The sequence below is a fragment of the Xiphophorus maculatus genome, chromosome 8, assembly GCF_002775205.1.
Source record: "Xiphophorus maculatus strain JP 163 A chromosome 8, X_maculatus-5.0-male, whole genome shotgun sequence".
NCBI classification, from domain to species: domain Eukaryota; kingdom Metazoa; phylum Chordata; class Actinopteri; order Cyprinodontiformes; family Poeciliidae; genus Xiphophorus; species Xiphophorus maculatus.
In genome coordinates this window covers 19205630-19222202 of record NC_036450.1, presented here as the reverse complement: position 1 = coordinate 19222202, position 16573 = coordinate 19205630, and the positions used below count along the sequence as shown (strand labels likewise).

The window sequence follows — 16573 nt, the reverse complement described above, 5'->3', positions numbered from 1 at the left end:
TAAAGTTCCAAACATAAGAGTTTGGAATAAAATGTTTTTCTTATAATTGACAAGTGTTCTGATTGTTCAGACCTCACTGGTAAGAGCTGATGGTGCACCAACACTTTCACTTAGCAAGAAAATACTAGTAGAAATCAGAATGGTGGAAATGTTAAAGTCAAAATATTACTAGGGAATCCTATGCTGCTAAGCTTTTTTTTAATGTACAGCTCCCTCCTCTGATCTTTTCTAAATAAGAATGGAAAAACTGCTTGTAGATGGACAGATGGATGACAAAGTTCTTTGGCTAATTGATATGATAGGGTAACGACCAAAACCAATCTAAGCTACATATTTCTCCTACACTGTCGTAACATTCCTTAGATATAGTTGTAGAACAGCTAACTGTGTGTAATTGACACAATAGAAATGAAACATAATTGAAGTACATCCTTCAAACATGCAGAACCAATTTATATGTTTTTTTTACTTTATGGTCACAGAACCTCACAAGACAAATTAGTTGCACATAATAGCATAATTAATAAAAAGCATTTCACTGTAAAATAAAACTCCTGAAATTGTATAATAGTAAGTTCAAATGAATTTTCAATGCATAAAGTTATTCCATAAGCACCACATGTATTTTTGTTTAAAATAAAAAAAAACTAGTGAGGATTGGTATGCAACTCTTTGAATTGAAGTTACAACACGCCCATCGCCTTGATGTCAAGCTGACGTGTCCAATTCCTACCACCAGGGGGCGCTGTTACACCAGATGGAATTTTTTTCTTTTTTTCTTCTTTTTCCCTGCCCGAGTCTGGGATCAGGGCATTAACGTGTGCGCGCTTGTGTGTGTGTGTGTGTATCCAGTGAAAATTACCCGGAGACGGACGGAGACCGTTTTTGACCGTACCAATGTGTCTGGCCTGTCAGTACAGCGCAATAACCCCGACGGAATCCTCTCCTGGACTCGGTGGGACGTCGAAAATGAGGGGATAATCGGAGGACTCGCGCGGCGAGGCTCGTCTGGCAGCTACCGTTTTTGTTGAACTGAGAGCGGGGATCACAGCTGCCGCTGCTGCTGGCTACGAAAGATGTCGAGAAAAATAGAGAGCAAGCAAGGTAAGTCCTGCCCAGGCTTAGACTCAAAGCGCACTACTCCCACCTCGGGATACTGTAATAACGGGATTCCTTATAAAGGGGAGCTGTGGGTGAATTTAACGCGGGATGTGTGTGGATAAATCTTCACTGCATGAATGTGTCCAGTGTAAATGGTGGTTTAATTGGGCCTCGTGGATTGCTCTTTTCTCGGCTATCCAATTGAAAATAAAGCGCCACTCTCTATTCTGCTCGCTGGTGTTAGCTGATTTAGCATGCCAGTGTAAATTTAGGCAGAAGTAATATCACATATAGATAGATGCTGTGGTTCTTGAGCTGGCATGGGACTTCACCGGCATTTTATCAGTCTCCCTGCGATTTTTTCTCTCTCTCTCCTTTCTACGGTCGCATAAATATAATCGTTTATTGTTTGAAAACGTCCATAACCGCTTGAAACAAACCTCAGATGGGTTTTTTTTCTGGGATGAGGAAATATCTCGGAGTCCTTTGGGAAGTCGGTATGTGTTATTTAAAATATTTTTCTCCCACTGCTTATCCTCATTTAATGTGGGTTTGCTGCTGGAAGCAGCAGCTAAATGTTAGCTTTCTGAGGCTAACGTTAGCTGTGTCGACACCTGGAGTTAGTTCACGCCCAGGACCTCCGTGTGTATCTGTGCTAAACTGATTTTCACTACTGTGCATGTGGCAATTTTTATTTATTTTTATTTTTTCATGGCTTTGGTCGCTTGTTGTGTCTGCCTGCGTGGCTCATTTTGTATGCAGGCGAAAGGCAAATAAAGCACTGCATTGCACTCTTGGGTGCGAGTGCAAACAGGGGTCGTCTTAGGTATGTATGCCTTTGGGAAGGAAACTTTATACCCGCCAGCTACGCTTGCATCCCCATTCCAGCAGCTGTCTCCCTGCCTGGCCTTGTTCATATATATGCAGTCCTGCCCGGTGTCGCCTGCAGTAAATGGGACTCCCATTAACCGACAGGCGGGGAGGGAGTGTCATCATCCACCGCCAGGCTCACTCATTCCTCACAGGCGTAAAAGTTTCCGATTCCTTTCGTGTCTTGCGGACAGATGACTACATATGGTCACAGCTAAATGAAAAGTCAGAGGCAGTGCAGATTCTGACTCGCACATCTGCTTTCCCAAGCTTTCCTAAATATACTTGCAGAGTGACTTGTAGGTCTGTTGTCAAGGCACAAATCCATCCGACACATAATTTGCAGCTGATTCCGATTTTTGCCTGTTCCTGTTTCCTCTTAAAGTCTGTAAATGATGATAACGCATAACAGTATTTTACTGACATGATGAAAAGAGGAATGAGCTGTCTTAATAAAACATTTTTAGAAAAAAAACAAACAATGACTTTCTTTTTTTTAAAAAAAAAACAACTAAAGTTTGAGTGGTGGTTCATTAAAAAAAAAAAACAAAGCAGTAAAAATCTATCTGTAAAACCATAGACAATAGTTTGCAGCATATCACATTTTTCTCCTGTCGTAAGGTTGCAAAATTTCCTCTTTTTTACACACTTAAAAATATAAAGTCCAGCTTGCAAGATTTTAATTTTGGAAAAAAGCAAGTAGTATAGACCTTTTAATATTTCAGAGGAAAAGCCTCTGCATTTTATAAGTTATGCATTTCATACATTTTATCTCTATAAAGAATCTGCGTTATTCAGCTAAGTTGAGAAATAACATTTTAGCAATTTTTCAAAAACAAAAACATAAAATCACTGCAGACTTGACTTTTGAACAATTTGGTATTTTAAACTAGGAAAACACAGGAATTTTTCTGTGTAAATTCCTATAAATTTAATAAACTCTTACCTGTAAGCTTTAAAAAAAAAAAAAAACTACTAATATTCCGTAATTAAACGTGATCCATTACATTTCAAATTACTCTTAAATATGTGTAAAACGTAGGAGGTTTGCTGGAATATCTTCATCTTCCTGATGAACATTTTCTGATTTTATGTAAAGCTCCCAGTTGTGAGCAGATGGATTTTTAGCCATTGACTGAAGAATAACACATGATGCATGGGATAACTACTGAAGTGGTTACCATGGTGCACAGATTGTCTCGGTTTATCAATGCAATGCACACATGGACCCCAAACGTCCACGGGAGAGTAATGACCAGATTCACTTGCTACATAAACATACTCCCCTCTCGCCATGGTAACCGTGTCCCAAAGTCACCGGCTTTTCCTCTTCTGGGACGTTAGCACTCAAATTCGTGACTTGTTTATTAGAGTTGGCTTTGCAACCTGTTGTGTGGTGCTCCATTTCGATGTCACATCCACATGCATAAGAGTGGACTTCCAAGTGGGTGGTTGATTTATCTTCTGTAGCATTTATTTCTTTGCATACGCACCCACATAACCTCACCGGTTAGGCACCCGGGACTGTAATCCTTAAACAGATACAGAGTCTTGAGTGTTGCCCAAAAACGTTGGAGCAAATGACTTGCAAACTCGCTGCTCTGTGATTTCCTCGAGGGAGCAGGAACCGGGTGGAGAGGAGCAGAGATTTACAGCAGTTTCGTCAGTTCACATTTGGTATGCCGTGCTCTCTTTGCACGTCTGTAAAAGTTTGGGAGGTTTTGTGTGTGCATGCGTGACAGTTGCGCGTAATGAATAGGCGATGAGCTAATAACGGCTGTTGTTTCTATTATTTTCATAGAAACTACAAGTATTACGATCCAGCTCAGAAGCGTCACTTGAGTTTTTGTTTCCATCTGTTTGTTAGACAATTTAACATCTGAGCAAAGCACCGAAGACATTAAAATGGACAAAAAACGTCAATTTTCAGCTCAGATTACTTGTTAATCATAAATGGATTCAGTCTTTTAGTTCGTTTGAACTGCTTTTTACTTCCATTTCAGGCATTCAGTCCACTTGAATGAGCTGGGAATGGAATATAAATGAGATTTATTACCTTCCTCCTAAGGCTGTCAGTTATATAATAATGTGGTGTTTTTCCAGTTCGGTTCGTTCACATGTTGGCAGCCGTGGTGGACAGTCTAGACACCATTTGTCCAACCTCTCTGATTCCAGATTCGTTTATCTATCAAATCAAAAACTCTCTCAACATTTGGCGTTTGGCAGGTGTAAACCTGAAATATATGATTTGTAAACAATACCGCGTCCTTTAAGATTTTCTATTGCTCAACTCACTTCTCTCTGTGCCTTATTTTTGGTTTTCCAACAATACTCCCTTGGTATAGGTGGGATTAGCTGCTTGTCATCGCAACACATCGCAAAACTGTGGTGACATTCATGTGTGTGTGGAATGGGTATTGTATTGGTGTGAATGCGAGATACGATTTTACTACAGAAATGTGTAAATATCTTTATGGAGTTGGAAACATTTTCAGAGTTTCACTGTTTGTAATTATGAATTTCCCTCCAGGAGGTAACAATAGCCTGTTCGCAAAAATTCCTTTGCTGCAGTAAACCTCAGATGATCTTCTCCTTTAAATAATAAAGCTATCGAATGCTGTTACAGAAACTATTTTTAGGTAAACTTATTCTAATTTGCAGAAAATGAGATTTGGATTGTTCTGCAAAGAAAAAACTTGTTCTGATGCCAGGATGTTGTGCTTCTTTTTTTATTTGTACGAGCAAGAAGTTTCTTATTTCTATTTTGTTTATAAGAAATTGTCTATTTGCACTTTTTTTCTTCTTTTTTTTTATTATTAAATCAGAGGCATGTGATGAACTAGCATCTTTTCCAGGGTGTAAAATATTGGTCAGTACTGGTCCTATTCATTTGTGTGTTTTAAGCCATAGAAAAGAAATCTTAATCTGTCACAACAGCTACTGGCACAAAGAGTATAAATCAGTATCGGCCAGGAAAAGACTGATTCATGCATCTTTTTAAATTTCTGTGTGCAGAATTGTCCCTGTCTGACCTTCATAAATGAACCTTGTTTATGTGATGACATGAATTTGTAGCTCTCTACGTGAGCATTGAGCTGGTGGCGAGTTAGCATACATTTAAATGTTGGAAGAGAAAAGATAGGCCTGCATTACTATTTCCTTTATTATTTTCTCCCCGGCTATTGCAAAATCTGTGTTTCATTTTTGACACGGGAGTCAGAAGTCATGACACAAGTTTTGGCTTGTCGGCGTTGGTAACAAAGCCGTGGGAGCATCGATGTTTTAAAATTAGCTTGTGGACTCCTCTCTGACTGGACAGTTGATAGTAGTAACCAGCCACAGCGGAACTGATCCATCAGTTTTCTATTTTAGACTCCCTGCCACCCCAACTCACCCTCCCCACCCCTCCGTCCCTGCAAATAATGGGAGTGTGTATCTGTGTGTTTAGCTGCGATGCAAGGAGTTTCCTCTCTAGCATTCCTAGAGTTAACGCCGAAGTGTGAGTTATTCGGACGCCTTTGTGCTTTTGAAGTGGTGACTGGAATGCTTTAAGCCTCAAAATATATTGTTGTGTGATGTACAGAAATAGCAAGGCCTGCGTGCCTTAGTTGCCAGAGCTGAAGAAGTTATGATAACAAAACACTTCCTGGGACAATTTGGTCAGCCCACATTGCTGATGAGTGATCCCACTGTTACAGAGGGTAGGCTACGGGTCCTGGTTTGACATGCTGCAATTTTTGAGGTTTGATGCGAGCAAGCTCTTCGCCCTCCCTGCACCACAGAATGAACGGCCTGCTGCTCCCATATAGGTTTAACAGTGTTGTAATTAGATTTTCTTTTTTTTTGTGCTTGTGTTCTGTGTATGGGAAAGCAAAGAAGAGGGAGGGAATATGGTTCAGGGATGAGAAGAAAGAGGGTGGAGAAAGATTAGAGGAATGGGGTAGGAAAGTGGATTGATTGCACGTTTGGTAACGACTGGGGCTGAGGCAATCGATGGGAAGTGGAAGCAGTCGGGCATTTGTAACGTGAAGGTTTTCAAGTCCTTTGGTCTTCTGCGTCTTTATCAACGTCTTCCAATGAGCAGAAGGCTGCAGTAAAGGTAGTTTTCGGAGGGTCTCGTTTGTAAGTCAGTGCCAGTTCTCTTTGCAGGTTTATGTCTCGGACTTATGTCCATTTTCCAGACGCTTAACGCCTGGTTGCTTCGTTTGAAGCTGTGTGTCGGCATCTACACTAGAGAGGCCACTTATTCCCACAGGTGGACAGCTGTCTTCTTCGTGGCTTTCCCCAGTGCATGTCACTGAGAGTTGGTTCCCTTTCATGGACACTGATTCTATCTTCTTTACTCAGACCAGGATTTTTTCTTTTTCCTTTCTCAAGGTTTGCTTTTTCGAAACAATTGACTGCTTTTCAGTGCCTATGTCAGGTCTATTTGTGGCTCTTTCCTGTGAGGCGCGATGCAACATGGGTGAGTCAAGTGAGGACGGTCACAAGGACTAGTGAGTTCATGACTAAAAGTCAGCAGTCCCGTTGAGGGATGGCTGTAAAAACGCGAGGCTGATCGGCGAGCCTCAGCTCACAGAGAACGGGACCATCAATATCACCAGGACTAAACTCTGTGGATAAAGGATTCTTGCATGGGCAATATAAGCTGGAGGAGCCAGGGTTCCTCCGAGGACACGGACTCCTCTCTACGGGAGGATGTGGATGAAGACGCAGGTAAAGAAACTGCCACGCACAGAAAATTACTGTAGATCTGCCTTGTCAGAATTTCGTGGTTAAATGCTGTTTTTTTGAAAAGCTTAACTTTGTGATTTAATTAACTTTAAGAGAGATTTTTTTTTAGCTTTCTTGCCACACAAGCAGAAGTAGTGTCATATTATGTATGTGTGCTTGGAAAAACAGACCTTTAAAGAAATTTTTTTTAAATTAAAGCAAGACAAAATGACTACAAAGTAGACATATAAAGCTGGTTTTAATTTTATTGTGGCTAGCTTTGCCAAAACGGTAATCCACATTGAAATCTTTGAGAATGTACTTACTTCAACTCTGAGATTTCTGAATGGCTGCTAACATTTTCAAATCCTGCATAGTCCATGAAAAACAGAGGTTGAAATAGATCCAGTTGAAAAAAGATTTTTTTAAAAATGTGTTCTCCATTTAGACTTCCTGTTTTCTTTCTAGCTTTCTGAATGCCTGAAGGAATTGCAGACAAGTTGTAGAAAACATAGTTACTGTTTCAAAAACGCATCTCTCTGCTTCTTCGTTGCAATGGCTGTTGTGCTTGGATGCATGTACATGGTGCATTCACTGATCAGAAAAAGATCAGATTTTTAAGTTTCCAAATAGCTGATTTCAGGTGTGGCCAGTCAGCCTGTGAAAAAATAATAATTTTCAGTCGCCAGGTGATTTATTAAGCACCTCTAGTTGTGTTGTGCTTTTTGAAAGATGTTGAGCTGAAACAGCTGAATATATGACAAACAATAGTTTGTGTATTTGAATATACATGGCAAGAATGCAGGTCCCTCACTTGAAAATATTATCAAAGGCTCGTTTCACTTGACTGCTGCTTATGTAAAAATGCTGCAGCGGTTTTTATGATTTAATTTAGTTTTAATTGTCTATACTGTAAGGGGCTCTTAGGGGTGTGTACGTCTCTATTTAAAGCTCTTCTTACCAGTTTGAAAGCCTTTTTTTAAACTTTGGTAAAGTAGGTTCACTGGCAGAATAAAGTGCAGGGGACATTCCTTGCTGTGCTTTTTGTGTCATGTGGCTTTATAGAAAGTGCTCATTTGCGCTGCTGAAGCCTTGGGCGGACCCAGCTTTAAGAGGCGGCTCTGCAGGCCCGCAGCCCTCCATCAGAGGCTGCTGCTTGACCTTATCGCCGCCACCATTCGTAGACAGAAGCGCAAGCCTCTCTAATCCCAGCTCATCAGGTGACGTCTTGCCACAGTTGCCTGGATGTCATCGTCGTAATCCTGTTGCACAATAAAAAAAAAGAAGTAATGATAATAATAAAATTGCATCGCCTACACGGTTTGTTTGATTTGCTTCACCATGGTAGCTGAGTATGTTTGTTGACCCACACGTAGGGGTTAGCGCCGCTCGGGTTATTAATGTTTGTTATGAGCCGGTGCTACCACAGTCACACTGTGTGAAATGATCCACCCTGGTGAGCCGGTAGCTCGAACAGGCTCCTAAATTAAGGGAGTTGAGTCCATTATTGTGTAATTACACAGGACTGAGAGACCTAATGCCTTGTTTTGAAAACACACACTCTGGTGCGCTCAGCTCAAAAAAAACCATGTATTTAAGCACAGCGGTTGGTGTTTGGATGAGTTTGTGTATCATTTGTCTAAAATAATTTGCTCAGTATTTTTAGCAATATTAGGTCTCTGTAGTGACATGTAGAGTCCTTGTTGTGATTCACTTGCTAAATAAATAGCAATATAAATACATAGAGCAGGCTTGGCTCTATAGATGTTAACATTTGGTTGGAACTAATTAGTTGTCTTAAATTTGAAAGAAAATGGTTTGATGTTTGCTTTGACTATTGAGTCAAAGATGGAATAAAATTTGATATAACGCCAATTAAAATTAAATTTGACGTCATGTTATGTGTGGCTCCGCAACAGACAATTATTTTAGTTATTAATCTGTCAATTATTTTGACTACTAATCAAGCTGATAAAAATCTGCCACATTCTGCTGATTTTCCATTTGAATAATTTTTTTATACAATGAGATTTAGAAATGTGTTCAAAATGCAAATAAACAATTCAGTTCCTGTTTTAAATGAGAAAATAAACATCTTACTGCCTAAAATGCAATAACAGCATATCTTTAGCTGATCGTTTGTAGCAAGGGATGCATCTGCAGTGAAAAAATTACTTCTAATATCAAAATGTGAAATTCTCAACCCTTTCTGTTTGGCTTAACATCAGTGCAGCTGACTCTTTTTTTCGGTTAAACAATTCATTGGATAACAAATGGTGATTAAGAAATTTTTTTAAACTATTTTTTATACAGGATGCTTTAAGTAAACAGCAAAAAAGTGGTTATTTAAAACATAACTGAGGTTCAGATGTATTAGATGACATTGCTTTTAAGTTCTTGGCTTGCTTGAACTTTTGCAGATCTCAATTGGCCTTTTTAAGTACTTTTCTTAAGATTTGATTTTAGAAATTAGGAACTCATGACTTCCTCCAACGTTTGATGTTATTGTCGAATGCTAAACTTAAGTTGTTTTGAACAATGAATTGTGCTTATTCTCTTGCTGGCTATATCGCCTGCAATATTACTCTTAATTTTGGCTTTTTAAATTTTTTTGTAAAGAAAATCCAAAATATGGAGATCCAGTAAAAATGTTTTTCTGTCTTTGCCTGGGCTGAGCTTGTCCACTCGCTGAGACCCTAAAGTGGCAGGGTGCCGGCGGACAATGAAGGGGAAGCTTTACAGTTGCTGCCAGTTTCCGACGCCACTCCAGATCAGGAATGAAAGGAGAAGTTGGCATCACTTGCAAACAAGTCACTGCTGTTGTCGAGGTAGATCTATGTTTAGACGCCTTTGTTTGTTTTTGGCTCCATCAATGACTGCGAATCCTTAGATTGATATCTTTTAATCCTGCTGGAACTGTAACGGATATAGTGACTTGCAGGCACACCAATTGGGTCAGCGTGCATCGACCCACTTCTTGTTGGATTTTTCTATTTTGATCAGATTTTAAAATGTAAAAAGATGCTGGCTAAATATTAACTTGAGAACGAAATATTGTAAATTTAGATTAATATAAATGTGCATTTATTACTCTCAATATAGATTAAACATGTGATCAAATTAAAATATTTTCGTACAGCATCAGCACAAGCCTTTGCAAATGCAGAAATGTCTTGTTATATTTTTGTAGTTATGGGTTATGGGCGTCCTATTAAGCTAATCAAATCAATGGCATGTTTATCTTTGAAGTGCAGTTAAAAGGAAGCAATTTGGCCATTCGGTTCATTCATTGGTGTGGCTGCCATGGATACATCCAAGGGAGTAAAGTTTGAGACCGTTAAGCTACAGTCGTTGCAGCAGTTAGCTGTATCGCTAACCTCATGCCATCTTGTTTACTCGCTGCTTTGATACCACTTATGATTTGGCTTGCGTACTAAAGTTGTGTGGAAAAGTTCACCTCCTTAACAAATGTCAGACTTTAGTTTGAACATCACAAAATGTGACAACTTGTTATTGTTCATGAACGTTTCAGGTGATTTTTACGCAACTCTTTCTCTGCTTGTGCAGTTAGTATTCAATTTTTGCCTCAGTTTTTCTCAGCAGATGTCTTTCTAATGTGAAACGACTTGATTTAACATTGTAGCTAGTTGAATCCATATTGCCAGGCTTCAGGTTGGGCTTTATGTTCATTCGGTTGTAAGTCCTGACCAATCAACTGTGTCACTGGAAGGTGCAGGTTTCATATTTAAAAATGGCGAAAGCTCTTCCGTATACAATGTCTGTCATTTTTACGTTTTGGTGCGACAAATTTGTTTTTTAAAATTGAAATGTGGAAAAAAACTCTTTGAACTAATAGTTTGTCAAGTATTTTATTTTAAATAGAACTCTGTATAGACTCTGTAAGTCCTTATTTATGACTAAACTGAGACCCAAACGTAGCCATTAGCTTCAATCACAACAGTTTTGTTCTGCTTTGCTTCACCACAAACATAAAACAATAGGTTTTAAAGCAACCTGCCAGCTTTTCTTTTGTTTTTGTTTGTAATATATCAGTTGTATTGGACCTTCCCATCAGCCCTGTCCAGCCTTTGTGCACAAAGGTGTCAAGAGGTTGACAAGTAGGCCACTGTACAGACAGAATGAGCTTTGTGCAGCTCTCTAACAGGAGGCGAGTGGTACCACTCCTCACTGCTCGAGGCCATTTACTGTTTCCTATGTTTCTGTCTCTCTGTATCTGTCTTCTACTCAGTGCTGAAGTGATCGGTTCTATTGTGGCTGTTTGTCTCTGTGGGCAAGATCTGTCTCGTTTCTCGAGTGCTTTATAGTGAATGTTTGCTTTGTGCTCTCCTGCCAAGCAGCTGCCATTCTCTCAGAACTCCAAATTCAACCAGCAAATCAGCGTTGTTTTATTTTAGCTGTCGCAGTGTGTTCTCTGGTGCCGTTTGATGTCAGAGATCCTGACAAGTGGGGGGTATTTATAGCTCTTTGTGGTTCTTTAGTATATTGGTTTCACCCGAGGGGAACCTGCTGCCTGCCAGCCGGTGCGCGCTCACTCTGCTGAAAGATTCAGTTCGAAAAGTGAGCTTTAAATGGAACCCTAAATAAAATTTTTAAAAAATGCAGTGATATGCTGCCAGAAGGTCACTTTAAGGATCAGGCTGCTTTGAGCTTTTTGGTGTGTCTGGGATAAATGAGGCGAACCATTTTGAGAGAGGCTTGAGAAAATCCAGAGACGTACCAATTTTAGGCAAGCCTGGACTGCGAAGAGGAAGCGGCACTCGATGATGGAGACAAGGGACAGGAAATCGTACCAGTGGCTTCGGCATCAGTAGGGAAGGAACAGGAGGGGTACCCAGGATGGAGTGTGTGTGCGTTGTGTGATTTCCCATTTTCAACAATTTGCATCATACAAATTTACACCCCACCCTGTCAGGAAGCTTGGTGAATGTGTGCTGGTCTTTGGAGTCTCATTTGGTACACAATGAAAGAATTAAGTTATTACTTGTATTTGCTGAGTTAAAGTTTTTTTTTTTAAATGTGTACAAGAGAAAGTAATATGTCACTGTTATCAGGTTAAATAAGCAAACTCATGAAATTTCGGTTTGGATTACAAAATACAAAAGCACCAATTTATTACATTTTTTGGCACCTTTCATACATATTTGATGTCACAATAACAAATTTTGCTGGACGATAAATTATCCTAGACATTAATGCGGTAAACTATAATATTGTTGTCTTGAGACCATTTTCAAGTAATATAGTGGTAATGGCATAATAACTAAAGAACACTCTCTTAAAGATCAATAACTTTTCATTTTAATGAACACTTAACAGTGGAACTGGAACACATTTTAAATATCCAAAAATAATTAAAGAACACAACTGAAACGACAAATGAAAAGATTTAAAACCTCTGTAAACAAAATTGTCCTTAGAAAAAGTGCTAGTTGAGACCAAAGCATCAGACTGAAGACTTTTGTCGTCCAGTTTTTAGTAGAAAGAGAGAGAATAGAGAAAAAACAGTAAATGATGCAAATAGGAATTATTGAGCCCATTTTAATTTATCATGCGATTGTCGGACTTTTTGCTTATTGAAAGAAATCTAGACAGTGTTGAGGAACATCCCCAGACTTGCTTGTAAGATGACATCTATTTGATTTATTGCAGAAAAGGAAGTTGTAAACAAAGAGACAAATTTCAGTTTCCTAGACGTACAGCAAGTTGTTTACATAACATACTGGTTTCTTTGCCACTGAATGTACAATCATCAAATAATGGAATTGTTTCTGCAACACAATGCACAGCATATATAGTCAATAGTGCATTGCAGTGGTGTGAGGATAGGGTTGATGTTTTTTGGAAGCATTCAGGTTTTCAGAAATTGTTTGGAGAAAATGGCAAAAGCAGCCAAGTAGCACAGAGCAATCTACGTTCAAGCCTCAAAACTGAAGCTGTTTTTTTGTTTTGTTTTTGTTTGTTTTTTATGGAAACCTGAAATGAAGTCAAACTTTCATTGAACTCCGGCTGTGCCAAAGATAGAAACATCTTGTTTACAGTAAATACAGACAGCATAGTGCAACTTAATTAAGCGTGTCAAAAAGGTGAGCACTATTTAATCTGGAGGCTCGTAGATTTTATGGCACATTACCAATGTTTCGCAAAACAGTGTTTTCCATTCCATTGTTTGCCGTCTCATTATCGCCGGGTTTTTAAAAGAAGCCGGGACCATCAAAAGCTTGCCGCTCGTGCGCCGCAGACCGTGTTCTGCTTGTCACTGGTGCTGTTGAAAAGTCGCGCCCCGGGGGCAATTCGCTCTTGCTTCTGCTTGCGGTTGAATGGCTTTTAGAGATGAATCGTGTGCTTATTTGTTAGTGTCACTGGATGTGAATGTGTGAGTGAAGGCCCGTGTGTTCTGTTGTACACAGAACAATTGAGTCAACTACTCCTTAGGGTTCGCTGCGTTACTTTCAATACAACCCCAATAAAGGGATTTGCCCAGAGCTCCCATGAATATATTCCATTAGCCTGTCCGGTGGCCGTAATGAGATGTCGACCCATATTGAAACCATCCGATTTGTACTCCAGCTGGCAGAGAGGCTGGATTATTTGAGCACACACACATTATCGTAGAGGTCAGTCACAGCCCAGAGTAAGCACATTGTGGCATGTTTTTCTTTTCTTTTTTTTAAATAGCTTTGTTAGAGTTGTTATGAAAAAGTAGAGGGGTACAGTAAGTGATGATGATGAACTCAGATAGCTTGGCGGTGAGTTTTAGTGTTCCAACTAAGCCAACAAAGGCTAAAAGTTTACTCCTCAACTATTTAGAGAAGTGAATTTTGGGGTGTACTTATTTGGTCGCAGTCTTATTATCTTGGTGTGCCATTGGAGGGTGTCAGAATTTGAGAATATTTTGGGGATCAGAGAGTTTCTGTATGTCCTACTGCTTCAGCTGTTGAAAGTGAATTGAAAGAGGATGTGGTTACTTTTTTAATATCGCCACTCTTACACATCCACATTTGTATTGATTCATACAGGAATGCTTTGCTCATTCTGAAAGGAAAAGTAAAGCATTAACTTGATTAACCTTTTCTTTTTATTAATTTAATATAATATCACTACTTTGTAGCAAAACCAAATTAAATGCATGACTAACAGGCTTTGTATTGCAGAAATCTTACTCACTGCTCTTAATATCTGCATAACCTTGCATTTCATCCAAACATTTAGTATTAAATACATGGGGAATTGTAACCTCAGAAACCCTGAGATCATGCATTGTAGCTTGTTTTAAATTACTGTTATGGCTGTAATTTATGATTATTATTCTTTGTTCTACCTTGTTCGTCATGTTGCTGTAATGGTAGACTGCATATAAAATAACCGTGCAACTATGCCTGACGGTGGATGCGGATGGCAGTAAATGTACTGGCATTAGCTGCTGCCTCTTTTCCTATTAAAATTCTGGTTTAGTTTTCATGGGCAAAGGCATGTTTCTTAATCCATATTGATGTTTCAAACAAACACTGAACAAGCATAGGTGTGTCACCTAGGGATTAGGTTGGATTTGGGTTTGTTTTGTTCTAACATTACATGTTTGAATAATTAGTCAAGACACATGTTTCACATTGTAGTTTCACCTTACCACAGGTTTCAGGTGTATTTTTATTATTATTCTTTGCATATTTTTACACTTATTTGGGACTCGGCCCTAATAAAAATATGCATATTTCCCTGTTACTGTGGCAAAAAACCTGACAAAGTGGGCCAGGTGTTGTGTGTTTAGGGTAAATGTAATGATTCCTTTTTAGCTTGTCTCCTCAGTTTACCATGTTGTCTGATATAGTTTAGAACAGTTTTTACTCTCGAACGTAATCACATAAAGCAGTTAAGTATCTGATGTGGTGCTTTGTGATATGGATCTGCATTATAGATCGTCTTTACCATATGACACGCTCTGTTAGTCATGGATGACCAGGCTGTCTGTGCTCATGCGCGGCAGCACACAGAGGACCTCCATCCCCGCTCTGATATCTACTCCTGAGCTGACCCACTGCTGCTGGTTCTGCTTTGCTAGTCATTTACATACTGAAGGGCGTGTTTGTGGAAGCCGCTGACAGCATACCATAGCGCCTGTGGTTGATTTAAAAAAAAATTTTTTTTTTTTATTGTAACCAAAAAAAAAGAAAAACAAGACGACACACGTGCCCTTGGACATTGAAAAAAAAATGTGTAGTACAATAATTACATGTACTTTACATATTTCATCTAAAAGCTGCAAGCACTGATATAAACCACCTCATTTAGACTTTGATTGGATCCCAGTGCAGTATTGATAAATCTTTCTCACTGTTCACACATCATGCTTGCTTTGACTCCAGAAGTCATTATAAAGAATGCTAATAGGGAAATCAGTATAATGCATTGCAAACTGTATATGGACCATGTAGAAACCCTCTACAGTCTCATTTACTATTTTGTTTTGCAGAAAACAGTATGTGTTAAGTGGGCTAAGCATTTAGCATCCACTTCATGTCATTTAGTTACTCAGTAAGTGAAGCTGATGCTCTCTTACTGAGTCTCCCTGTGGCTCTCTATTGAACACCATGCCTAAGCAGCACAGCTGGAAAGCTATAAAACACACCATTGGACTTCTGCCTCCATTACTTCGTAAATCAGCTGTAAGCCATGTTCCATGCCAAGACTTTTCCTGTTGTTGCTGCTGCTGCTTTGCTACCACTCTAGTATTGTTGGTTTGCCTTAGATACCTACAAGTGCAACATACAATGTTTCCTGCATGTCTTCTGTCAGAGACCAATTTTTCTGTTTTAAAAACTAAACACAAACATTTAGAAATCCCTAAATAAAGAAATTAAATGATCACAATGACAGCGAATCTAATTTTTCTTGTTTAATTGCCAATTTTCCTAATTTGTCTGTTTTTCTACTGGTATTTCTGTTTGTGTTTCACGCCATATTTTTTCACTCTTCATTGCTGCAGACAAAATGCAACTGACTGTACTCTTATTTAAAGACTAATGAAGTCCTATAGAGAGAATACATTTTTTTGGCAGCTTTAAAATCTTTGTTTTTGAAAAACATTGATGTGCTGGTTCCACTTTTAGTCATTATCTATTTTATTTAATAGAATTCTAGTGTTTCTTGCCTTCCTACTGTGTTACAGTCATCAATTAGTTATTTTAGCAGAGGCAAAGTCATGCCACACATTTTAATAAAAAGACAGTTATTTCAGAGTTGACATTTGAAGCCATTTTCAGCATCTTAATATTGAAAAAAAACAAGGATGGCATTACTAAACATCTAGGGACAGAGTGTTGGTGTTGGTGCAACCTGGTAGTGGTTAGGATGGTGCTTTCAACATCTTATTCCATAGTCTAGTAGAACTATTTAGTAACAAATGACTTATCATTTTATTTATTATGAATATGTAATTAAACTAAATTCAATTTCTCTCATTTCGAAGATTTTTAAATAATGTCTCCCTTCATATGTAGAAAATCAAACAGCTGTAGGGAAACTGCATCTGGGATCAAAAATAATTTTTTGAATTGAATTTTCAGCAAAGGGCAATCAGTGAAATGCCTTGGTCAGCACTGTTTTCACTAGCCTGCACCCTATGTCTCCATGTTAACATGTTGCTTTACTGATGACTAATACTAGTCATACTAATAATAGGTTTTTGCTCAGATATGTGTCACAGCATCAAGACATAGAATTTTGCAGCATCCTTTTCTTTGTACGATGTTAGCCACCAGCTTGCTCATAGCTCTTGCTGTGTTTAGAGATGTTGCTATGGAATCAGTTCAAAACAAAAACATATCCACATCTTACTTCTGGCTATGCTACATGTGTAGTCTTTGCTCAGCTT

General features: G+C 38.9%; 1 protein-coding gene across 9 annotated transcripts in view; it reads left to right on the top strand.

The window, feature by feature from the left end:
• The first annotated feature begins 798 nt into the window (after positions 1-798).
• Positions 799-16573, top strand: part of LOC102235637 (rap guanine nucleotide exchange factor 1) — a 49149-nt gene continuing 33374 nt past the window's right edge. For 2 of the 9 annotated variants that reach the window (XM_023338733.1, XM_023338732.1), the window contains exon 1: positions 5894-6687. In XM_023338733.1, the coding sequence (XP_023194501.1) occupies positions 6606-6687 (82 nt within the window). In that variant the 5' untranslated portion in view covers positions 5894-6605. Of the gene's footprint in view, positions 1105-5752; positions 6688-16573 lie in introns of those variants that run through there. The other 7 variants (XM_023338728.1, XM_023338727.1, XM_023338726.1 and 4 more) reach the window with 7 other exon arrangements.